A 26,177-nucleotide genomic window follows, 5' to 3' on the forward strand; every position below is an offset into this window, starting at 1 on the left:
CCGAACCTGGGTCATTAATAACAGCAGCGCCTGTCTGGGCCCCCCCCCCCCCCCCCCCCCCCCCCGGCCTACTAAAGAGGAACGAACAAACGGATACAATATAGATGGCGGGGGACTTTGGTGTGTTTTATTAGCTGCGTCGTGTTTGTCTCCGGTGAGTTCTGTGAGTTCCTCGCGTGTTGCGGTTCACATGTATGCCTCTGCGCATCAATATTTGAAGGTGACGTGTTACATGGTATTTGTCTCTTTGGCGTGGCATAGTGTGAGGAACAAAGATGTCATGTCACACAGGCCTGGCTTATACGCTGATTAATGGAGTATGCAACTTGCCCTGCAGCCAAACAGACTTTGTGTTTGTCCTGGCTCCCATGTTGTTTTTTTGTGTTCTTTTCTTGAACTACCCTCGTGTACACGCAGGAGCAGATGTGGTGTGGGAGCTCAGCTTTCTCATTAGTCCACCCCCCCTCCTCCTCTCTGAATTTATTTTATTGTCTTTTTCCAACTTCATCTCGGAGGGCAAGTTCGAGACTGGAGTTCATTTCATGTCAACTACCTTTACTAAAATAGAATCCACAAATGGTATAAAAATAAATAAATATGTATATATATATATATTAGTTGCAACAAACTGATCGACCTGATGATACCAGTGATGGGATGGCAACCTCCACTGAGGGGGGCACCGCAGGGACACCCTCATTCCAAACGAACGAATTAAGCCAGAGAGGTCGGGGGGTTATTTATCGAACGGATGACAAACTTTCACACTGTCAGCACTGCTTCCTGTGTGGCATTTGGGAGCTCTTGGTAGTTATTGTCTCTGGGTCTGACCTTATTGAAATTTACTGAGTGGCTGATGATATGCGTGGTTGGAAAGGGTCGCCGCGCAGCACTGCTGAGATTTATAGGCTGTCGCTCTGCTGCGCCCCCGTCACCAGGAGCAGGACTGCTGCCAGGCAGAGAGGAGGAATGCTCCCTGCTAAAGAGCGGGGAACAGGGAAGAGATCCCAGCCATTTGTTTTGTTGACGTATGAGACGGTGTCTTCCGTACCGCAGGTGTCTGAATGGTGTTTCCGCGCGGGGCCTGAAGCTAGCGTTCTCTGAGTGACTGGCGTTTCCTATTAGGGCCCATTGAACCCTTTTGATATATGAAAGCGTGTTTAAAAATGTAATTTCCCATTCACTTGAAGGATATTTTGGGTGTCATTTTTTATTCACCAAGCGTAATGAACTCTCTGGTACCTGAACATCTCTTAAGAATATCTTGCCTGAATAGCGTTAAGCCGTACTGCCCTTCACAAAATGGTACAAAACAGTTTTCTCATCATGCAAGAGCATGTCTTTTGTGCTTGGAGCAGAAGGGCATTCTCCCCCTTCCTCCTTCCCCCACTGCAATCACTTGTAACTGTTGACTGTCGGGAGTTGTTTAGGCTGCAGTTCAACATTGTATACAAGAATGCCAGTCAACATCCAAGACATCTTCCACTGCAGCCAAAATAGGTTCTTTAAAAAAAAAAAAAATCCAAAGCCTGATCTGGAGAATGAATTATTTGCTCTTTTCAGTTTGTAAGCTGCATATCCTCAGCCGTTCAATATCCTCCCGGCATCCCCGAACTTTTCATTTGTTCAGACGAAAGAGACAAGATCTCAGGATATCCATTGGGGTCGCTATATTATTGTTTGCCTGTGAATGCCGTCGCACATAAGCCCTCTAATGATTCGCTGCTCGTGTGTTGGTAACCTGCCGCTGTCCACAGTGTGAACCCGTTTCCAAACTCTATTTCCTGTGTGTCATTGGAACATCCACTGACATTTCGCCCAGCCCCACTGCTGAGAACATTATATTGGCTTGTATCAGACATGAGAAAAAGGAAGGTACAAGTGGTGGTAGTGTGAAATAAATTATAGAGGAGAATGTCCTTGAGACCGCTCTTAGGAGTGGTTCCATTGGCCTGGACGGAATATCTTTTGAAAGGTTGGATGGTAAAATCCTCAGATAATTTGTCAATGTGTTGCTTCTCTCTTTCCTTTTTAAGCTGACTTGAAATGACTGAAGGTCAGTAACTGCTACTCAGTTGGCACACACAGGCCTGGAGTGAGACATTAAGTGCATCTCTGACAAAAGGTTATATCAAGAAAGATGGCAGAGTTCTCGCATCGATTGGACCAAAATGAAAGTAACTTTATATTCATTTGGGGAGTAATTCACTTTTTCCAGAGCGTGGCGGATCGCTTGTTGCCAGCGCCCCAGTGCAAATGTCACCTCCGGTTTCTTGATGCGAGGTGAATAGATTTTTTAGCTTTGTTTTCCTTTTTGGCTCATTGCTTATCCAATTGATGCCGGCTGTACTCGCTCAGTTGGTGCTCGAACATGGTTTTGTTCAAGTTAACACGCTGCAGTCTGTCGTGTTTCTGTCATGGTTTTCTTAAGCCCATGTCTACAATAATTGCCATGTCCTATCAGCCTGGTCACTGGCCCAGCTACATCTGTAGTATCTGCTCTACCCTGCTAAGAGTTCATTTGCCTCCCTACCACTAGTTCTTTTAATTAATGTCACGCCTTGAAATGCAGTTTCACCAAGAATGTCAGAAGAGATGGATGGGCTTCAGATATTGATTAACAAAGGCCGATTTTTCTACCTCTCTTAGAAAGCCATGATTTTAATGTTAGTGACCTTCATTTCGCACAAGTCACATTGGTTTTTACCATTGGTTGGACATTGACATGAAAGTCAGGCTCTAATTCTGCAGTCTGGTCATTTTTGTACCGGGTGTTTTTGGTAGGAGAATTGCATTGGCTTCCAAGGTGATGGGTATTTGTGAATTGATCTGTGATGAATGTCGGCGTGAAGACCTCGCTGTGAGACTGGCCACATCTAAGCCTGGTTCAGAGCAGACACACAGTTCCTTTATGTTCCACAGATGTGTGTGGTTGGTTCATGTCCCTGACCTTGACAAACAGGAAATTACTTCAAGCTCAACATGAGAGGAATAACGTGACATGAAGGAGAGTAGGAACAATGGCTATACCCGTAATAATGGCATTAAGCAAATACACGGCAATGAAAGTACTTCATAAGTAAATGTCCTTTATTTATCCCCCAAATAATGTTCTCCCCTCAAGGACAGTAGCCGATTGGAATAGGAATGGCTTTTTGGACCTGTGAAGGCTAAATGTGTTTAGCACATACTTACTATGTGGAGCATCAGATTGCATTCGGGGCTGAATTGTTCTTTCAGCACTCCAATCCAGATTGCTTGACCTACAGGGATGCACAGATGACAGTAAAACACTGGGATCTGGATGGGCTGTAATTTCATTATCGGTACGTTGCGAGGGAGGGCCTCAAAATAACCCCTGAAAGCTACTCGTATAACCGCTATCGCATTAAAACCAATTGTTTCACTCGAGTCCCAGGTCCTTTCACTTAGGTGTGCATCCAGCTCATCTAAAATATTTTTGTAAGCAACACTAGGAAGAATAATTTTGAGACATTTCTTTCGAAAGTCAATCTACGTTCACACTGCGCGAGCCTTCATGCTCAATTCCGATGTATTTATCAGATCAGATTTTTTTTTTTGGCGAGGGCTACTCACGTTGCAGTTCAGATTCCAGTGGCAACTGGTTGCGGTCCTGAACTGCCCCGCGTGCGCAAAAGAACAAGAACAACAACCTCACATGCAGGACGCTCTCACACCTGTTAAACATGGAGGTCAGTGAAGTATGTTTTCAAGCATTTCTTTATAAAGTCATGTTCTGGGGAAGCCAGCGACTGTGTGAGCTGGTAACAGAAGACGGGTAAGAGGAGATCCACATGTTTGATGAGGAGTGGCTGCTTGTTCAAGTCAGAGGTGTGTGTGAACAGAGCCCAGGAGTGGTGGCATCGTGACGTCAATGTCTTTACTGAAGCCAAATACATCCAGGATGTCAGGGGCCCCGTTCAGCTGCAGTGTGAACATGGCCATAGTGACTGATCCAACTGCATGCACAAATGACAGGATAAGATGCGCTCAGCAGATCATTAGGCTATGGAAAATTCTCCTGATCTTGGAAAGATGGCCTAGGGAATTTGCATAATGTTTCCTCCTGAAACATCATGTAATTGCATTTAATAAATATCCAGAGGAAAGGAATAAATCGGCTCCTAACGGATGAATGAGGTTAGGCCAAGATTAATTGCTTCTGAACCCCCCCAAACAAATATTTAAATTAGTTAAAATGGAACATGAATTGTGCTGGGTGCTGTCACAAAATACACCAGGGCTCCTGAATTGAAGTGATTTATCTGGTTGGTTTATACTTGTTTCTTGCCAGTGCATGGGCCTCCCTCATTAAAACGTCAGGGCCGGCACTCAGCCTTGTGAGTAAATATTCTCTTTTGTTCCGCTTTTGTATTATGCTCCAGACACAGTAATGTATGACCTAATTCATTTAGCAATTTTGCCATGTTTTTTTGTTGTTGAATTGCACAGTTATGCTCGAATTGATGTAAAGACTTAAGTTAAAGTAAATTAAAATGTATGGAAAAATCGTTCTGTTTAGCTTTGGGGTAAGTCTTTGGTTTGTATTAAATATTTGGTTGGGTTTAATTTAAATATGTAATGGAATCCAAAGGAACATGGCTATATTTGGTCGTCTAACATTCAGTTTTGACTACACTGGCTTAGCCCCCCCCCCGTGTTTGTGTGTTGGAGTAGAATAGGACTAAATTGATAGCTGTGTCCTGAAATTAAATGTTGTCTCTAAGAAACGAATCGGATCTACAGATGAGTGTATTGGCCAAGTCATGAAACAAAGGCTGAGTACAAGTGCACATTACACGACTCCCTTACAGAAAGCCTTTGAACAATTTGTAAACAGAAATCAATAGCCTGCTGGAGCTTTAGATGCTACTCTGGCTTCATTGATCCATCTTTGATCTAGGTGAGCAAATATAATTAAAACTAGATAGCATTGATTGGGTCTGGGGCACCAAGTACAATCTAAGGGTGACAAGCCTTTTTGGAATCTAATTTCATGCTTTGAAAGTATATGGCGGGGAACCAAGGAAATATTATACAAGGTCATATACGATTCTCACTAAAGGCTGGTAAATCTAGCTTTCATGTTTAATGGTGTTGGCTGCCGTTTCACAACTTTTTGTGACCAAAATTGGTTTCCAGCAGAAGGCACGCTGTGACTTTGCAGTGTGTTTAGGGACACTAAGCTCATTGGGGACCTTCACAGTATTAAATATGATCTTTACGTTCACAATCACATCATGGCAAACTTTGGGTCAGCTAGGCCATGGGGAAATGGAGTAAGAGCACCATGGAGTCTTAATGGAGACATCCACTTCCTTTTCATTGGAAAGCTTGTCGTTCAGAAGCTTTTGGAAGGAATTGAAATAGCCTCAAAGCAGACAGGCCTTGGGCCGTTATATCAGTATCATCTTGTCAAGAAAGGGACTTGGATTGGCCTTCGGCTATTAAACTCAGACTGGAATTGTTGTGCAAGCACAACAATGTTTAATTCTCTTTCTCGTCCTAAGGAACCAAAAGTGCATCTTTTTACCTCGTGTTTTATTGGACGTTTAACAGTGTTGCCTCCATAGGATTGTTTTGTAAATGGCACATTAAAAATTAATGGCCTGTTCATGCTTTTCTATTGCTGATTGAGTGGAGCTTACCTTACCAGATCCTGCAGGTCGACGCCCAGACATTCTCTGGTCTGATGGTTTTTTTCTTCAAGGTGCCTCGTTAACACAGTTCAAGTCTCCTTCAGCCATGCTGGTTTACAAAGTACCACTTAAATGTGGCTAAGGCATTCACTGGAGATCTAGATTATACACCCACATCACATTTGCTTTTGGTCTCTTACTTTAGAGCATGGTCATCACAGCCTACACATCCACTACTTACAATTGAACTCTCCCCCAGACCTATTTGAAAGCTTCCATTATTTTGTCTTTGGCTTTTTAATATTGAAATGGCTCCCACACTCAAGTCTTGGTTTCTCATTGAAACAGTTTAATGTGGTAGTGATGCGAAGATTCAGTATACAAAGGGCTTGTCCCATGGCTGTGAATGCTAGCATACTCCAGAATGCACCAGGCCATCACGTGTCGTTAAAAGTTCTTGATCTTTGTTCAGATGAACCGGGCTCTGTTCTGGACAGCAATTCATCCCCTTTTCTGATTGACCGACCGTCACTGTCGGTTGTCACTCAAGCCACAGAATTATTGAAATTGGCCTTCCATTTTGTCAGTCGCTTCAAGTTAGGGGTGGTATGCTGTCAGTGTCAGTCTTATTTCTGTTCTGGAGTCATTTCCTTGATGTAGTACGTAGAAAGTAAGGGACACGAGTGGGGTTATTTTACAGATCAAATTGTGTGGAAGGAAGTGGTTTGCAGAAATGTCAAAACAAATGGTGCAATTTTCTACTTCACCATGCATAGTGCTATGATTGGCATAGGAGCAATTCAGGTGGTGCCAATGCAGTTGGATGACACCCAACTTGAAGAACACCAGCTCCAGAATTTGAGATGAGAAGAGGTTGTACCTGAATCCTTTTGCAGCGAAGGGCATGGTTAGAATTGTAATGTGTTGTGGAGCAAAGGGCCATGTCTTGATAGATTCACAGCCTATTCACGTACATAATGTCTCACTCTAGTTAGAGAATTTTTTTAATCAAGTCACTTTTGATTGGTGTCATGGCAACATCTGATAACCCTCACCCCCATTTGATGGAGTAGGTCAAAGGGTCATATGTAAGCATGCGTATGAGGTTGTGTCTATGGTTACCGAATATGACTTATAGGTTCCCTGCCAGGGTAACTACGGCTCTGTCCCCAGGTAATGGATATGCCTGGGAGCGGATGTAGATTTTCAGTTAACATGCTTAATAAATCAAAGAAGTCATTTGTCACCTCCCCGATTATGAGATTGATTCTCCCTAGCCCTGGAATGCCGGGCTCAGGCTCTTCAATTATGCCCAGACCCTCCCAACTTGTTGTGTGTCTGGAGTGGCCTCGCAACATGCCTGTTTCTCGCTACACTTCAGGTTAGGGAGACGGAGACAAATATTACCCATTGTTTATTAAGTGCTCAGCGGTTCCCAAGCTGCTGGTGTGGAATTGACACTGGCGACGGATTGCCGCGTGAAAGATGGATGCTCCCTGCCAAATCTGGCACACTCTCCCTCTCTCACACTCTCCGTTGGAAACCGGTAAATAGATGATGGACCATGACTTTGTTTTTGTAGCCAGCGTGATATTTGGAGACACTCGCCCTTCACAGGTGTTCTGTTAGTAACTGCGATGTGTTATGCAAAGACAGCCCCCCCCCCCACACACACACACACACACACACACACACCGGGCAGTAATTGATAGTAGTAGGCTAGCGTTTACATGAAATATCATTAGGGCGGTTTTTGTTTTGGTAAGATGCCTTGTCTGAGACTACACTAAAAAGCAGAAGTGTTTTTGTTTTCTGGAAATTGGGTTGCCTAGGTGTCATTGCATGGGCAGCTTTCCATTAAGATCACTTTCATTGCTGCATCATCATTGTCTGTATGCTAATTTCTCAAGGTTGCTCTGGACTTGCAACGGATCTGCACGGCGATTGACTTTCTTTGTGTCCTTATAAAGCGTATTAGAAAAGACGAGACATGCTTCATGGCTCTAACATCAAACACAAGGTGGCATCACTGGGGCATTTGTCCCCTACAGGAACAGACACTGCAGTCATTGGTATTGTTCCCCTGTTGTCCAGGGTCTCCCTAATTGATCTTACTCTGGCCCATCCCAAGGTGCTGTGCTTTTTGGATCCACCAATGACCCAGTGAAAAATGGCTTTAAATGTGTTAGGCAGTAAATACATTAGGGAGGTATTTGCTGATGAGTGCCCAGATCAATATGTCCTTCCTAGTAAGCATTTTCGAGATTTATTGGAGGCCTCATAATGAATACCCGAGGCATGCTTGGCCCTTGAGTCCTTGAACCCTGTCGGATGGTCGGGACCCAAAGTGAGACTCATCAGTTCAGTGCATTCCCTGCCTGGCTACAGACTGCTGCTTTATTGGCCTGTCTTGCCTCCCATTTGCCTGATCACAAAAATAGAGCAATTCAAATAGACATGTTACAGGTGGGCGGCCGTGGAGGCCCTCAGATTTATCGCATGCTCTGTTCGCCTCCGCTTTGTTGCTTCTGACGGGTCCAAATAAATTGCCTTCAGAAAAGCCTCGCTCCTCCTGAAACATGTCTGTCTGGAGGTTAACTTTTTAATTGGGTTTCCCTTCCAACTGTGATGCATGCTGGTGGCTGGGTTGTAATGGTCGGGCTGTATTTATCTTTGAGACATTATAGGCCCCATATGGAAATGTAACATGCCGCTATAGATCACATCCAGTGTGTGCCATCATTGGTGAGCATTAAGACAGTCTTGCTTCATTGGTTACAGGGCAGGAGTGGACATTCGTCAAGTTACTGATGTTTACCCCTGAATAAGTGTCTGTTATCATAATTGAACTGGGGTTTGCCTCTTACTAAACAATACCCAAATCACAGTGTATTCACAGCTCAGAAACCCTTAAAACGCTGAGGAATATTTGTTAAGAATTGATAATCATTCTGCAACACTCACAGGATTGATGCTATTACACAGTGAGCAGATTTAATAGCTTCTCAAAGTCAGAGTTTTAATTATAACACAAGGAGGGGGAGAATAGAAATATTTTTTATGGAGGACAAGTATTGAGAACCTTTCGTCTGCTAATGGATTGAATTGGCTGAGAGCGTCTTCTTGAAGAAATCTTGATATCTCATATTGATCCCCTGTGGAGTTATGCATCTAGGTAGAAGATCGGCCAACATAAATGGTAACGCACATTTAAACATAGTCTTGGCCATAGCAGTAACAATGAACAGCTTTTTCAGACACACCCGTAATGGCAAGTGAACATGATTCTGGATTGGCCTGAATGCTGTTTCCTTGGCAACAGGAGACAAACGGGACAGTACGGCATATCATTCCATTACAAAAGCTCTTGTAGAGTCATGGTCTCCCTTCAGTGGGAGTTTAATATGTACCCATAACTGACTCAACATGGTCTTTGGGAAAGTGATGCCTGGAAAGGACTTTCTTGATCTCATAGATTGACAGATTGGTCACATACATACTACTCTTGGGGTCCATGAATATCAGAATCAACAAAATATGTTTTCTCCGTCTCCTGTGTAAGTTGTCCTCGACTGTTGGAATAAGGATAATTTTCGACCAATTTCACTGCTCTTGATGGAATGAAAACGCAACACAAGTTATTTTCGTGTTGTGTTATGCTTTTCCATTTTGTAGTTACACATTGGAAAACAAGTGCTTGGCAAATGTCGTGACATTTTAGTACCAAACAAACTAATAGGTGATCTTCTAGCTGGTGGGTAGCTAGCTTCACTTCAATATCTCCTTTTTTTCTTATCTCTTGCGTTTTGAGTTGTCGCTACCCTCACCATCATCCTTTTATCAAAGGCTTTGATCAGTGAGAGTGAAGGATGGCTACCCTATGCAGGCTAATGAAAGGAACAGCCACTGCCTTTAATTCAGCTGATATTGAAGGAGCACTTGGGGAAAATCGGGGTCCATCATTCCCCTGTCCCTCAGCACAAGCCTCAGGCCACTTATCAAAGACACATGAAAAAAACACCAAGAAAAAGAAACTTTCATCTGCCTGTGTTGACAAAAGAGCTTAATTAACATTGGGAACGGAGCGAGTAAGCATAAAAAGTCTCTACTTTTCATCCCGGAAGTAACGGTGCCACTGCTCACGTAAGTGCCTCTGCAGCCCTTTTAGTGGACGTGACCCTGGCTCTTAATTGGAAAGATTATTTATGACAGTCCAGAGGAGAAAAAAAAGCAATTGAAAGATAAAGATCAATCTTATCATCTCTGAGCTCGCTAAAGCCACAGCCGTCTCTCGTTTTTGTTTAGCTCGGAAAGGACACACACTGACATGAGGACACCAACCAAATTAAAAACAAAGGTTTACGTTGAATAGCTGTGGTGAGAGTGATTGAGCGGGTGTTCAGGATTTCTCCATAAATATTGCAGTTTTTAGCCGCATTCTTTCTTCTTCATTTTCCTCCCTTGAGAGCATCCCCACAGGCAGTGCATCTGTTTTCGCTTACTTTAGGTCACCACTGACCATGTCCAATGCAGCGGTAAAGCAATTACTCACTCCCCTTTTAATTGTGTGGCATTACGCTGTTAATGTCAGGTGCACTGCAGTGACACCCAGGTAAGACTTACCAAGAGACTTATGGGTAAAAAAGTAAAAAGCCTAAATCAAAAGGCATTGAATGTATTTTGTGGCTCCAAGTCACTGAGCAGTGTAATTTCTCTAGAGTCAAATTTTCCCTTCATCTGAAGAAATGGGATTGTCGAAGCTTTTGTCCTTGTCGGTGATATGAGATGCCACATTGAACACAGATTGTTCACCATGGTTTATGGATGTTCACTGTCGAGATTGTAAGCTAAAGTATTTGCTAGCAGCTGTGTTTTTTTTGGCTGTGTATTGCTTCAACAACCTCCTAACATCTACCCCGGCTTTTGCACTTAGTGGAATGTTTGTGTCCTGCATCGGAATGCGGGCACAATGAGATGTGCACATTCTGAAAGGTCTTATTAGTTCCAGAACACTCAAAAAATAGAACACGAATTCCTACAGCAAAACTGGGAGGTAACTCTTCCCATTTCTGTTTCATTTAAATCATGACTCAGTGGTTTAGATAATCATTTTCAACCAGTGTCAATCATTGTGTGTTTATCATGGTTCCAACAGCACCGTTGAACCCCTAGGGCCTGAGGCCGCTCTTACAAATGTCCCATCATTTGATGGGAGTTATTCAGGCAGCATGTAATCTTGGTTTAGATGGCCATGAAGTGCTGAAGCTGGAATGATATCAAAGCATTTACTCTTGGAAAATGTTCTGATAAGCCCTCCCCTTTCCCATAATGTCACTGCTGAACAATGTTATGAAATGAAAAATGCAGATTAGAACCAAAGTTGTAGTGTAACAGTAATGATCTCTTCTAGGTCACATTTAGTGAAGTGATGGTTAGATAAGGTGAATTTGAATAAATGAACATATAAATGACTTTTTAAGTCTACCATCTCTGTGGGGACTTCTAAATGTATAATTCTGACCTGAATGTATCTTGAGGTGGTTCCCAAGTTTCCCTTTTAGTCTAATGGTTGACGCTTGTTTTCGGCATGTAACAAGAATGGTTCCAAACCCCAATGAATCATCTCGTGTCCCAGTCTCAATGTGAAGGATGATCAAAGTTGTATGAACAGAAATATGTGTGTGTGGAATAAGCATGAATTTGTTTTCAATCAGAAGTTAATCTCTTAATACTTCAACAAAGCCATATGTTATTTAGCTTGGTACACACTTGGAAAGTGCAAGTATATTAAGAAAAAAGGTATATGATCTCCCTTGGGTATACAAATATCAAGTTAACCAACAATTAGTGGAAAGTCAGAACCATGGATAAATTGTAACCAGTTTTATTTAAAAATATATGTTTTAAGGAAAAAAAGATCTTTTCAGTTTGCCACATCTTACCCACTATACATATATGAAAATTTACATATTACAATACAAAAGGAATAGGGAGGAGAAAAGCATTCAGTTTGCACAAAGAGGTTTTAAGGAAGGGGGTGGGGGGTGAGTTCAGATGGTATAGAGGCAGAGTGGGGAGCAGGGCAATAGAATATGACAAGAGGAACCAAAAAACAGTTGACAAAGAGCCCAAGTGCAAATGGATGAATATTACTACAAATTGTGGATTTTCAATCACTTTTAACAAGCTGTATCTTCAACAGTGAGATGTCATTTAACAACACTTCTTTAAAAAAATGTATTCACTCCTTTACCTGCCCTTAGCTATTACTTGAGTAATAAGGCTTCTCCATTGTGTTTGCTGAGCACCGACAGTAGGTACAACTCAATTCATTTCCGACTGACCTTTTTTTTTTTGTGTGTTTTTTTTTGTGTTTTTTTTTTTTTTGGAACATGCAAGACATTTTGGAAAGGCAAGAGTAAAAGCAGCGCTTAGCCATAAACAAAACAGAGACATCAAAGTAGAGATACATGGCTTTGGAATCTTGGAACATTGAAACTTCTTTCACATGATTTCAAACCATACCAATTATTATAAAACTGTCCTGTCTAACTTTGAAAAACTTTCATGATTTTCCATGACTCAGCCTGAACTCCTGAAATATCTCAGTAAAGATCTGCTACATCACCTCTCAGAGACGAGAATTGCTCTAGAAGTGTGGGCGACCCGGTGGTTCACCGGCTAAGAGCTCGTACCACTGAGACTTGAAGGCCTTAACACGGGACTTGGGTTCGATTATGTCCCTGGCCATTTCCTGCATGTCTTCACCTCTCTCTTTCCCTGCTTTCCCATCGCTATCTCCTGCTGTCTCGATAAGTAAAGCCTTTTAGAAAAGATCTGGATGGGCCTGTTTTAAAATCTGAAATGAGTATGTAAATAACTCCAACACCTGATGGGTTCGCAACTTGGATGACAACATGATGCCATGAGTAGACCTATGATTAGATTCTAGATCTCCACCACAGTATGATTTAGTAAGGTTCTAACCTGCTCCTCACAGATGGCACTTCATCGCACCCTCTAGGGAGCACCTCCATTTAGCTTGCATTCTAACCGATCAAGTAGATTCTGGCAACCTTATCCCTCTCCCAAGCACTGTTCATTCAAAAGCATCTTTAGGATTTATAAACAACTTAAAAGGGTCTTTAGCCTTGTCGATGTCGGCCAAATCCAGACGAAGAAAATATAAAATGTCAAATAGTCCCATTGCATTATTGTGTTGAGGCTCTAGGGTATTGTTATTTGGATCAGGGTAGCAGTAATTTAGTGCTAATACTAAGTTGAGGTTGAACTCACTGTAATTGAAGTCAAGTCAGTATTTGTCATTCCCGTTTCTTTCCTTGTTGCTTATTTTGGTTCCATGGAATACCATTATCTGGCCTGAAAGAATGCCCATTTGCTTAGGTAAGATATTTTTTACCCCGTTTGCTCCACTCCGTCCTATCATTTCCCCCTTTACCCTTTTTTCTCTATCTCTCCTCTCTCTCTCTCTCTTCCCCTACCCCCCACCCCCAAACTGAGCACAAAGAGCTGCGTAGCTGCAGCGGCGGCAGCTTTAGTCGGATGCTAATGCACATCCTCTCCCTGCTGCATACCAATGTGTCCTGACCCAGCCTCGCTGTTTGCTTATCACAGGAGCTGCATTCGCTCTCAGGGGACATTCTCCACAGTTTAACTTGCCTGCTCTTTGCTAGGTTACTGTAGAAACGTATTGTGGCGTTCCCATTTTTTCTGCTTGAAAGAGACATTGTCAGTCAGATGTCACATCAGATAGGATCCTGATATAGAGATGTATGCTCTTGTTGGGAGTGTAAAGGATGTTTCTATCCGCTCTTGTTTTTGAGTGGCCGTGCGGGCTAAATCTTGCTGGATCACTGGTGTGGGTGACAGAATATTAGATTATTTTTGCCTGGCCTTAATTGGTTCAATCTTGAGCCTGTCAGACCTGATTAGAGTCTATGCTGCATCGAGGCTGCTCCCCCACTGGACTCCTGGGAAAGATTTATTTTCAGTATGAAACAGTATCTGCAAAGGCGTATAAGTTGTTCATTATTCCCCCTGCACTTGTCACATTCTCATATCCAGGAATCTCTTACCTTGGCTTTTGTGTGTGTGTTGGCCCCTGGCATATAGTTTTGTGAATCCATAAATGATGATAAAGCAGGTTAAGTTGTTGAGAACACTACACAGTCACAGTGTCGATGGTATTTGAGAGTTGAAGAGAGACCATCTGTAGGTCATCTTGCGCCTTTGATATGCATAATGATGGTGAGTAAGTGTATGCACATAAGGGTTTGATAAATTCACACTTGAAGTCCTAGCTGAAGACATCCAGACATTTTTAACTAAGCGAGTGCTGCAGCATATTGGACATTAACCTTTCCACAAACAGTGCTAAGCTTTTAGTTTTAATGGGAGGTGATGGGCTACTGAATCAAATTAAACCTGGAAACGAGGAGCCTATCATTGGCATTCACTGACAAGATCTGACAGACCTTGCCAGCATCAGGGGAGGAAATGGTCACTTTTTACATAATTAGCAGCTGAGTTATGTCGAAATATTCGATTTTAGGTTGAGGACCAATTCAAATTCATAGGTAATCCCAAAACAAATGTCAACCGTTTTTACAACCAGTTTATTTATTTGTCCAAAGTGATGTTTGTAAGTGATCTACAGTCTTCTTTCTCCTTCAAGACACAATACTTTCTGTTTAATTTCACCATTATTCAATAGTTAACTTTTTACTTTTATCAACATTTTGGCTGGCAATTTCCTCTGTGTCGCTGAATATAGTGACTAATAATGTGGAGACAAGTCTCAGTTTACCGTTTTCTGTTGAGAATGATTGCCCTAGCTTCATATGAACAACCTTGCATTCATAGAAAAATAAATTTGTGAATATCTCTACATCATCTCTTAACTGTCAAATCCTTTACTAGTCATCTCAGCGTTCAAAAACTCCCATAGATTTTCAAAGCTATCTCGTAGAAATTATGCTATTTATATAAACTGGAAAAAAGCAAAAAACAAACCCTGTATCATCTGAAATGGTCAAATGGCAAACCATAAGCTGCAGGAATAAATAGGAGTTCATACTTCACACTCTTTATAAGGCAGCTGCTGACATTTGCACTGCCCATAGCCGTTGATGATGACGAGTGCCCCTTCCTCGTGACTGGGTTCGTACTCATTGTAGGGCACCTGCGTGGCCAGGTCCGCCATTGGCTGCCTTGGCTGGGTCCTCATCTGTCGGCGGTTCTGGATGGCCGAGCAGTGGCGTATCCGGCGCAGGGTGGGGGGGCAGCACTTCCGTGAGATGTACACAACGAATATGATGAGAAAGAAGGAAAACAGCAGGGCCATAGTTCCAATGATGACCCTCTGAGTGAGAATGGTATTGTCCGTCTCCATGAAGTCGTCCGTGACCGGTGCCCCTTCCACTGTTGTGGTCGCCAGGGCAGCGCGTGGAGTTTGAGTAGTTGTGGTCATGGTGGTCACAATGGTAAAGCTCCCCAAATCCTCTGCATAGAAGTCTGTTGGGGTCTGCTGCATAATTCCAAACAGGGAGCTGGTGACCTCTGGGGTTGTGGTGGCGTCCGTGGCTGTACTAACGGTCTGAACAACTGGCGCCGAAAAATTCTGACAAAGTTGGAATCCATAAACGGCATCCAGTATCTCCTCACCCTGGGCGTACTCAGGATTGTGGCACAGAATGGAATGTTCCCATCTTCCCTTGAAGGTGCTGAGCCAAGTGGCCAGGGAGCAGATCCTTTTGGTACATTCCCAAAGGTTGCTGGACAGCCCGATGGTGCTCAGTGACTGCCACATATCCATGACCAGGGGATCCAGGCTGCTTAGTTTGTTGTTATCCAGCAGCAGGATCTTAAGGTTCGGCAGCGTTTCGAAAACATCAGGTGTCAGGACCCGGATCTCGTTGCCTGTGAGGTCCAGCTTCTCCAGGGTGGTCCAGGTCCAATCCATGCCACATGTTAGGTTGCTGATCTTGTTCCACTGCAGATAGAGGAACTGGAGGGCAACCAGTCGTGGGAAATGGGCCAAGTTGATCTTGGTCAGCTGGTTGTGTTCCAAGTGGAGTTCTCTGAGCTTGATGAGCCCAGCAAAGCCGTTCCGGGCCAGGCTCCGGAGCCGGTTGTTGCTGAGGCCCAGGTACTCCAGGCTGCGGCAGTCCCAAAACGCCCGGACAGGGGTAGTGCGCAGAGAGTTGGAGCGCAGGTGCAGGATCTGGAGCTTCCTCAGCCCGTGGAACAGCTCTGGCTCCAGCGCTGTCATCTGGTTAAAAGACAGATCCAGGATCTGGAGGTTGATGAGGTGGATGAAGGTTGTGTTGGGCAGCTTGGTGATGCGGTTGGAGCTCAGGTTGAGGTCCTTCAGTTTATACAGCCCCTGGAAGGCATCCTCCTGAACCGTTGTGATCTGGTTGTGGTCCAAATGGAGCCAGGTTAGCTGGCTGAAGCCATAGAATTGGTCGGGGCTTAGCTCGGTGATGCTGTTGTGGCGCAGTGACAGCCCAAGGGCCCCCTTGTCCACGCCATCTGGGGGCGCCTGAAGCCCCTGGGTGTCACAGTAGAACTGCAGGTCCTCACAGCGGCATTTCTGAGGGCAGGTTGTGCACGACGCAGGGGGCGGCAGGCACAGCAGCATGCTGATCACACACAGACACAGGGCCGCTGGTGTAGGTCCCACCAATGACCACCTTGAATGGAAACCTGGATGGATTCAAAGATAAGAAAATAAACCGAGGGGAGGGAAAGCTAATCTCTGTAGAACACTTAATGCTGATGTGAATGCTTTGTGGTAATACGTTTTTTTTCTTTCCCGAGTGCGCATTCTTTTTTTTTTTCTTCGTGTTTTTTTTTTTTTTTTTTTGCTCTCTCATTCTCTCTCTATCTCTCTCTTATTCATTCTTCTTGCCGGTCATCTAGAATTGTACATGTCTACAGCACATCACAGTTGTGTCATTATTATGAACAGAAGTGTTTTGTTTTTTAAACAGCAAGGTCACTTGAGAATCAAGCGTGTGTGCATTTAACTGGTGATCTAGTAGACTTTTTCCACCCTCCTTTATCGTTCATCTTCCATTTCTCCGACATGCCATAATTGGATTTGATTGGTCAAAGATCGGCAGGTTCCTAACCTAATTTAAACTACTAATTTGCATACCTTTTTCGACTCAATGATTTCTTTGTATATACTTTCTCAACGTTTCAAATGTGTGTCTGGAATGATACTTCTCAAATGCCCCTGTTGAGCAACATATCCTGTTAGAGATCACGTCTGTCGTTTCAACTCGCCAACAGGGAAAGGGGGAAAGCAAATACGGCGTTAGAAGTAAATAAATAGGGCTTAAATAACTATTAGACAACAGCCCCCCCTCATTCTGACTCTTATTCTCCTTTCTATTCAAGTCCAGACCCGCCCGATAGAGAAGCTAACTTACCCATTCTTTTGTGCACATCGGTGGCTGCATTCAACTGTCCTTTTCCACAGACCCTTGGAGCAGCCAGATGGAACAGAAATCCAAAGGGAAAAAACCCTTTTGAGTGAACACAAAAGGAATTAGGCTCTTCTGAAATAAAGCAACGCTGAGCCCACCCAATTGAAATATAATCAGAAATTCCATGTCCTGGGATGTTGCTGTTTCTTATTAGTGCGCTTTTCTTCTTCCAAATTCCAGGTTAAGAGCTTGCATTTCTTTTCCTCTCCTCTTCCCAGGAATCCTTAAATTTTTTATTTTTTTTTACTTGCCGATTTGCATCCGGAGAGACCGTGGCTAACACAGCTCCCCGCTCCTCACTGGGTCCCCCGTTTCCCTTCCTCTGCAATGATGTCAGCTCAATTGGTTAATTGAAGATCAAGCGGTCCCCTTCCATGACTGGGGGGTCCTCCAACCCTAACTTGTTGATGGCAGCTCGAGACCCTGCGCCCGTCGCCAGCTCAGCCTCGGCACCCAGCCTCGCTAGCGCAGTGCACGGAGCTCTCGCCTGCCAGCACAGACGCAGAGGAAGAGGGGAAAAGCGGAGGAGAGGGCTCGGGATGTTATTCTGCGCTTTTGTTGCAGCCACTCACCACTACAGAGTGGTGGCAGCCTGGCGTCGATCATCTGTGCTGTTTCTCTCTCTCCTGCGCTCGCTCGCTCCCTCGCTCCACCTCTCTCTCTCTCTCTCTCCTGCGCTCGCTCGCTCCCTCGCTCCACCTCTCTCTCTCTCTCTCCTGCGCTCGCTCGCTCCCTCGCTCCACCTCTCTCTCTCTCTCTCTCCTGTTCCCTCAGTCTCTCTGCCTTTGCACACTTGCTCGCAAGCCTCATTCCTCCTCCCTCTACCCCCCCCCCCCCTTCCTACCCACATCTTTTTTTCTCTCTCCTAGTGGCTCGTCACCATCAGAATATTGATATCTCCAACGTGTTGCGGCAGCTCACTGTTGAAATTAACCAGGGCTGTAAATCTGAACCTCGCCTGCATGTTGTCTTTGTGTCTGCTGTATACATACTAGTCATACTAGTCACATTAAATACAATTAATAAACAAACAGCCATTTTCTGAGGCTCCGGACTATAGAAGAGAGGTGAGAGGAGGGGTTGAGGAAAGAGCAGAAATGTACTGCAAAGCCCCATTTTTTTTGTAGCTGAAGTAGGCATGTTTGAGTGTGATACATAATTCACACGTGTCCCGAGAGCAGAGCTTTAAATTTTTGAGCACAGGCATGTGATGTATGACCAGCTGCTCCTGAATTCAATTTGAATGACTTTGAATGTGTAATAGACTGAGGCAAATTCCGAGCTTGGTAATGTGAGGTTAAAGATGAGATTGAAGTCATCAAAATGTCATCCAACCAATTTGACAATTAGCAGCCGTTTTCTTTCTTTTTGAGAGCACGGTGCAGAGAAGTGGTTTTTTGATTTGTTGTCTCAGACTGCAGACTGCCTCCATTCATGTTTTGAGCAGTCCAGCATCTTGAAGGGTGCCACGTCAAGAATGACGTCTTGGTTCTTCTCTCTCTGTCTCTTTCTGTCTCTCTGTCTCTCTCTCTCTCTCTCTGTTTCACTCTCTCTCTGTTTCACTCCCCCTCGAGATCCTCTCACTGAAGCTTCTTTGTCTATTGCCCCTTTATTCACACCCCACTGTGTTGCTCCCCTCCTACCCCAGTACACACACATTTTCACTAGAATCCAGTAGGCTGTCAACCCTTAAAGCCAGATTTAATTTAATGACCCTCCCCCAACTCCCCTTTCCTATCCCTTACCCTCCCCCAACTCCCCCTTCCACCTATTGGACAACTCCTAAGTGGAGAGGGGGGGGGGGGGGAATTGCTCTCTGGTGTTTTGTTTTCAATGGCACCTGTTAGCCCAATGGGGTTCATGACCTTCTGCATGATACTTGAACTTGATTTGTTGTGATTGCAGTGGGAGGGGCCCACCATTTCCCCACTGCCACCCCTTTGTCATCCATTTTGTTTTATTGCTGGGTTGCACTGATGACCTCCTTACATTATGACATGAACGAGGACATGAATATTCAACTATTTCCCCTTGCACCGGCCTTTGATGTGTCTCATGCTTTGTCTTGTCAAAACAGCTTCTTGAATAAGGAGCACCATGCATAGTGGTGCAGGCCAGGGGTTATTTTTTTAGCAACAGAATGGTTACTCCATGCTAATTGTCTTTGACTATGCATAAACTACCCAATACAACCAACTGCTTAGCACATTTGTTTTAGTCTATTGTCACATTGTGCTGTCACGACTCTTAAAGGCATCTTGAAATAACTATAAAGTAAAAAGAAAAAAAAAAAAAGAAAAGAATTCTTATGTTAATCGCCTGAATCGCTCTCTGAGGGTAACCTGCTTTCCATGTTCAAACGTGCAACAACTCAGGAAACAGTGCTTTGCACTTCACAGACTCTTTGAAACACGCATGTTGTTTGTAGTCATGGCTGCGAATTTACGGGTCACCTGACTCAAGTGCATTCATGTCATCCCTCTGTTTGTGTGGTGGACTGCAAGCCCCAATGGGATGTCTCCACAGAGTGTGAAAGAGGGAGGGGGGAGGGGACGGGGGACGGGACTGAGACTCGTGTCTCAGTCGATATGATGTACACTCCCTGGAGTTAGCGCGTGCTAGCTCGTCCTAATCTGAATCACCAAACGCCGTCACAGAGAGGGGGAATATCCCAGAGCTCTGATTGTGTCTCCAATTAAGCGAACTCGCTGGGAGTGGAATCAATATCAAAGAGCTGCATGATCATTTGGCCCGCAGAGGACATTTTATTTTCATTTAGTTGATATCCCCACAATCCCAGGGACTATTCTGCCGGTGGAAAAGTGACATGCCCAAATCCGTCCTCGGGGAGAGAAAGAGAGGCAGCGGCGGGGACAGAGGAAGCGAGAGGGGACTTACTTTAGCAGAGAGGCTGGAGAGAGACGCCATCCCTGTCACAGGAAGCCTCAGCACCTAAGAAGCAGCACTCGTGATCCTGGGATGGAAGGAGATGACATATAGGCATGACTGAAATAGGATGGAGGGTGAGCGAGTGAGGGCGCGAGAGAACCCAGGCCAAAGCGCACAGCCACGGCGCAACGACTTTCTGCGACCAACCGGCACAAAACCAGCGGATTAATACCGCCAGGAGCTCCCTTCGCCTCCAACAGTGGACCCCCTGGTGGAGCAGGGGGAGGGGTGGGTGGGTGGGTGGGTTGGTGGGGGACATGTTTCATTGGCTGTCAGAGTACTACTGCCAGTGAGATGGTGACGAGTCTGCCTGAGGCCTGAGCCCCTCAGCCCCTCTCTCTCTCCCTTTTCCCACCTCTCTCTCCCTTCACTCTGCGACTGTCCGGTTCCTCACTTTCTCCCCGGCGTTGCCTCCTTCAGAGATGCGTGTGCATGCTGTGGGAGCCCTGTGACTGTGCTCCTGACGTGACGGCGTGTGTCCAGGGGTTCTGCCGCGGAGCCGTACGACTGGTGGGGGGAAAGCCCCCGTGCGTCCGTGCTGCTGCACATCATTAACCGTTTATGCCCTCCATGCAGGGCATCCAACCCTTGGTGTGCCCTCCCAGTACCTCATGCATGACTGGGCGGTCCGCGGGGGGGGGGGGCAAAGCAAGTGGCGTTACGGTGGCTAGTCTTGACTTTGTCACATAACCGTCACGTTAGCGGAGGCGAGGCGGAGATGCCGTCCAAAGGGAATCGATGGATTGAATAAGACGTTGGACTCCACAGCTGCCACTCTTTATTGTTTCCTTCATTTCAATCTGTCCATCTCTATCTGTCGGTCTCTTCACCGACCCCGTCTGTTTGTTATCATAGCTGATGTAAAAACTTTCGGTCTTGTTTGTCACAGGCTTATATTGGATGGCCAACGGTGCTGTTTGTTTTCAGTCTGTAATGGGCTCGGACAAAGATGTTGGTCCATATTCATTAGGCAGCCAGCCCCCCCCCCCCCATGTGACTTTGAGTTGTCTTTCATGGTGAAGTGGGAATTAGGAGGCAAGGCTCCAGCGTCTAATCCCTCTTCCTTGTCTGGGTTTCAGGCAGGCAGGAAGGACAGGAGCGATGCCCTGAACACAGCCATCGACAGGATGACGAAGAAGACCAGAGACCTGCGCCGACAGGTTTGTTTTACTCCTCTTTACCCCCTGCGCCCCCCCCACCCTCCCTCTTCCTCCATCTCGTGGCAGGGTAAAGGTTGACATCGTCAAGCACATAACCCCCCCATTGATTTTTATGTACCGGGCCATTAATGTAAAAAATATTTTGTTTCCCTCGCAGCGCCAAAGAGGCTTTTTATGTTGTCCTGTCGTACAGCTAATATAACTGTCCAGCTGTTCCTGTGTTACTCTGTCAATGTCTGCCTGGGATTCTGAGGTGGCCGTGCTTCATAGAGCAGCAGGCATAAACACATACAAGTCTCTTCTCCAAACAGTCCCATAAAGTTGTGTGTGTGTGTGTGTGTGTGAAAGAGAGAGAGAGAATGGTGTGTATGCTTATGGGAGCGTTTGTCTTTAACCATGCGTTTGTGCTCCTCGGCCCCAGCTGCGCAAGGCCGTGATGGACCACGTCTCCGACTCCTTCCTGGAGACCAACGTTCCTCTGCTGGTGCTGATCGAAGCCGCCAAGAACGGCAACGAGAAGGAGGTGAAGGAGTACGCCCAGGTGTTCCGCGAGCACGCCAACAAGCTCATCGAGGTAGGCCCCCCCTCGCCAGCGCCCCGGCGCCAGCAAGAAGCCCTTCATGTCCGGGTTATGGTCAGGCATCAAAATACAGGCTATGCCCGGCTCAACCCACACAGACAAACACAGATTCACACACACACACACAAACCTTCTCAAGACTGCGATGTTGTGCATCAGAGGAACAAAGGCCTGTATAAAAATAAACAAGCTTAGATTCTATTGCGTTTATGAAAGCATAAATCACCTCTGCTATTTCTTCATGGTATACTGAGACTGTGTGTCAGGGCATGACTTAGCCGTATTTCCTCACCCTCTCTGGCACACACACACGCACCTCCATGACAGTGACTAAGTCAGCAGGCTCAAGCCTAATAGCAGCCTTCTGAAAATGGAAGAGTTTACCGTCGTGGGCAGACAAACACAGCATTTGTATGGATGGTCACAGCTGTGAATCAGATTTGAAACCCAGACAGAGGAGCTAAACTTGGCCATGCCCAAGGTTAAGTGCCGCCTCGGGGGAAATGTATTCATTGTCTCAACAGTTGGATATCCTATATCTTATTGACAGGGTACACAATAGTAGCTACTCACGCCTGTCGTGTGTTCCCCAAAATGATATTCCGACAGACGAATGTCTTTTATTTTTTTTTGCATCTCTTCCTTTCAAACCTCCCTCTGTCTGTCTCCCCTACTCCATCTCTCTCGCTCCTTTTCTCTCCCTCGATTTCTCTGGCTATTTTCATTTCCTTAATAGAGGAGCCTCTCATGTGGAATGGCCGGGGCTTTTAAATCTCTTGCAGAGAGGGAGAGGGAGACAGGCAGAGGGACACAGATGAAGAGGGAGAGACACAGATGATGAGAGAGAAATGGATAAATGGAGAGAAGGAAAGAAATAGGGGACCGCAAAATTGACAAAGGAGCGTTGAGAGAGAGAGAGAGAGAGAGAGAGAGAGAGAGAGATGGATAGAAGGGGTGGGAGGGAGGAGAGTGAGTCGTAGGGCAGTGACAAACTGACAGAAACATTAGCTGTCCTCATTAGCACTCCTCCAGTCCTTCCCCTGAGTGGCCCTGCCAGAGCGTCATGCGTTGACATTTGGAAGTGACCTCCCCCCCCACGAGCGGCTGGCCCCTAGTGTCGCTGCGTGGGTTAGTGGGTGGAGGAGGGCGAGGGGGAGCCCAGGGAACCCGGTGGTGCATCACAGCAGGGGGAGGGGGAGGGCGGGGGGGGTAGGGTCGGAGGGCCCAGAGTGGCTCCTCGGGGCCAGGGTGCCTGCACTGGAATAAGAGGATGACACAACAGGCCTCCCCTGACGCTTGGCTGACCTGTCTGATCAGCTCTGACACCACACAGAGATGGAGGGAGGGGGGAGAGAGAAAGAGTTGGAAGGGGGGAAGGGAGGGAAAGGGAGAGAGAGAGTTGGAAGGGGGAAAGGGTGGGAGGGAAAGGGAGAGAGAGAGTTGGAAGGGTAAAGTGACACACTGTAACCAACATGTGCTCCATAAAGCCCATGCTGGATTACAGTGAATATGGAAGGGTGTTACAGCGAGGGGGGGAAAATGGAAGCCTGGGTATTACGGCTTCATCAGGATTGACGCACTGGTAATGTGCGTAAGGAAAGCAGCAATGGGACGGATATTTAGATAATCTGGAAAGATACGAAATCCTTGTTACTGTGGATTTGAAAACATTGGGGACTGCATCACACATTTCATTTGTACGCGTGCTGTGTGGCACACACACACACACACACACAGGACAAATTGGGATAAAGTGGGAAACCATGTGTGGTTAGGTGTGAGATTAGAGTTGGGATTTGATCCAGATGTTTTGCCCAACTACCCCATATGTAGTTTAATGAGAAAAAAAGCGAATGCTTTTATCATTTAATCAGATTTTCAAACAATGTAATCTCATTAACGTCTGCGTATTTTACTCCTAACTGGCACGGGGACGGCCGCCACCATGGTTACGGTCTCCCATTTCCAGCTCGGTGTGTACGCAAGGGGGAGCACACCCCTTTAAGTGTGTGTGTGTGTGTGGAGGCTGGAGCGTATCGATCTGTACCCGACATCCTCAACGTAAACCCAGTGGCCCGGGCCGGTGTGCTTTGCATAGGAATCCACCTCTGCAGGAGGGGACGGTCTCCACCTCTACGGGAGGGGACGGTCTCCACCTCTGCAGGAGGGGACGGTCTCCACCTCTGCGGGAGGGGACGGTCTCCACCTCTACGGGAGGGGACGGTCTCCACCTCTGCGGGAGGGGACGGTCTCCACCTCTACGGGAGGGGACGGTCTCCACCTCTGCGGGAGGGGACGGTCTCCACCTCTACGGGAGGGGACGGTCTCCACCTCTGCGGGAGGGGACGGTCTCCACCTCTACGGGAGGGGACGGTCTCCACCTCTGCGGGAGGGGACGGTCTCCACCTCTGCGGGAGGGGACGGTCTCCACCTCTACGGGAGGGGACGGTCTCCACCTCTGCAGGAGGGGACGGTCTCCACCTCTACGGGAGGGGACGGTCTCCACCTCTACGGGAGGGGACGGTCTCCACCTCTGCAGGAGGGGACGGTCTCCACCTCTACAGGAGGGGACGGTCTCCACCTCTGCGGGAGGGGACGGTCTCCACCTCTACGGGAGGGGACGGTCTCCACCTCTGCGGGAGGGGACGGTCTCCACCTCTACGGGAGGGGACGGTCTCCACCTCTGCGGGAGGGGACGGTCTCCACCTCTACGGGAGGGGACGGTCTCCACCTCTGCGGGAGGGGACGGTCTCCACCTCTGCGGGAGGGGACGGTCTCCACCTCTGCGGGAGGGGACGGTCTCCACCTCTGCGGGAGGGGACGGTCTCCACCTCTACGGGAGGGGACGGTCTCCACCTCTGCAGGAGGGGACGGTCTCCACCTCTGCAGGAGGGGACGGTCTCCACCTCTACAGGAGGGGACGGTCTCCACCTCTGCAGGAGGGGACGGTCTCCACCTCTACAGGAGGGGACGGTCTCCACCTCTACAGGAGGGGACGGTCTCCACCTCTACAGGAGGGGACGGTCTCCACCTCTACAGGAGGGGACGGTCTCCACCTCTGCAGGAGGGGACGGTCTCCACCTCTGCAGGAGGGGACGGTCTCCACCTCTCCATTGGAACCAAGGGAGTGCCGTCCCAATTGGATATTCCCACAGCAAAGTTTCCAGCTCAGCCTTACAGCCATAGGCTCTGCTTCTGCCCCCGGCGCACACACCTTTCTAGTCTTGCTTTGCATGACTGTGCAGGTCTGCAATGACCAGACAGGCATAAGCCATGGAACTGACACATCTACCAGCTAAGCATGTCGATAAAAATCACACCTATGCTAAAGAACCTGCAAGAATTTCTGCACATCCTGCTCTCACCTATCAAACCAATCTAACCAAGGCTTTTGGCCGGGAGCAGGAAACACACACACACACACACATAATCTGTTCACATGTCAGTCATGTGTCCATATTCAGAATGTGAGAATTAAAGTCAGTGTAGTGACACAGGCGGGTGGGGAGTGATGGGGAGGGTGGGGGTGTGGGGGGGGCAGTTCCACTTGCTACACAATGAATCACCCAGGGCGAAAAGGATGGAATTCAAGCCAAGTCCATGCCTTGATAGAGAGCCATAAAATCTTTTTATTTTCCTTTTTTAAGTCATGTTAGGAAAATTGCCAATTCCTTTAGTTCTTTTGTTAAGACTACATTCCCCCCAAATCACTGTACATCCTTTTGGGATTACTTATGTGAAGTAGCCATTACAATGCAGTTCCACTTCATGGTTCGGACCTTTTTCAATTCAGCACAGACGATCCTACACATTCCACTGATTTGTTAACATTTTCTGTTGCTGGAGCGTCTGAGCTCTCTGAGAGGAGCTGCCAACTTTCTGTGGAGACAACATGCCAGTGTACGTTCACCCCACAGAAATATCTATTTGATAGGCTCTTATACTTATCCTCCCTCTGTCTGTCTCTCTCCCTCTATCGCTCGCTCTGCTCAGTCTTTTATAGCAATGAAATGCATCATTTTAGAAAGCTGAATAAAAATAGACTGGGCTTGCAGTGTTGCTGCCTCAAGGCCATGTTCTTAAAGGTTCCAGGCCGCTCAGGGGAGGTGGAGGTTTTAACAGAAAGAGGGAGAAGCCATGTGCAGCCTGGAAATGGAGCCAGGCAGGCACAGAGAGGGGGGGGGGACAGGGGGGAACAGAGAGACGGGTTAGAGAGACGGGTTAGAGAGACGGGTTAGAGAGACGGGGAGAGAGACGGGGAGAGAGACGGGGAGAGAGAGGGGGAGAGAGACGGGGAGAGAGAGAGGGGAAC

At 46.5% G+C, this 26,177-nt stretch overlaps 2 protein-coding genes across 2 annotated transcripts in view; one reads left to right on the forward strand and one right to left on the reverse strand.

Annotated features, from left to right (window-relative positions):
• The window catches only part of ctnna1 (catenin (cadherin-associated protein), alpha 1), an 81,186-nt gene that overhangs the window by 20,657 nt on the left and 34,352 nt on the right, over window positions 1–26,177 (forward strand). Inside the window, 2 exon segments of the mRNA XM_067248071.1 lie at window positions 21,205–21,285; window positions 21,707–21,859. Of these exon segments, the coding sequence (XP_067104172.1) occupies window positions 21,205–21,285; window positions 21,707–21,859 (234 nt within the window).
• Window positions 14,752–17,123, reverse strand: lrrtm2 (leucine rich repeat transmembrane neuronal 2). The gene is made up of 2 exons (XM_067248052.1): window positions 17,120–17,123; window positions 14,752–16,388 (listed from the first exon to the last, which is right to left on the reverse strand). The coding sequence occupies exons 1-2, from the start codon at window positions 17,121–17,123 to the stop codon at window positions 14,752–14,754; spliced, it is 1,641 nt and encodes a 546-aa protein (XP_067104153.1).

The sequence above is a fragment of the Osmerus mordax genome, chromosome 12, assembly GCF_038355195.1.
Source record: "Osmerus mordax isolate fOsmMor3 chromosome 12, fOsmMor3.pri, whole genome shotgun sequence".
In the NCBI taxonomy this organism is placed as follows: Eukaryota; Metazoa; Chordata; class Actinopteri; order Osmeriformes; family Osmeridae; genus Osmerus; species Osmerus mordax.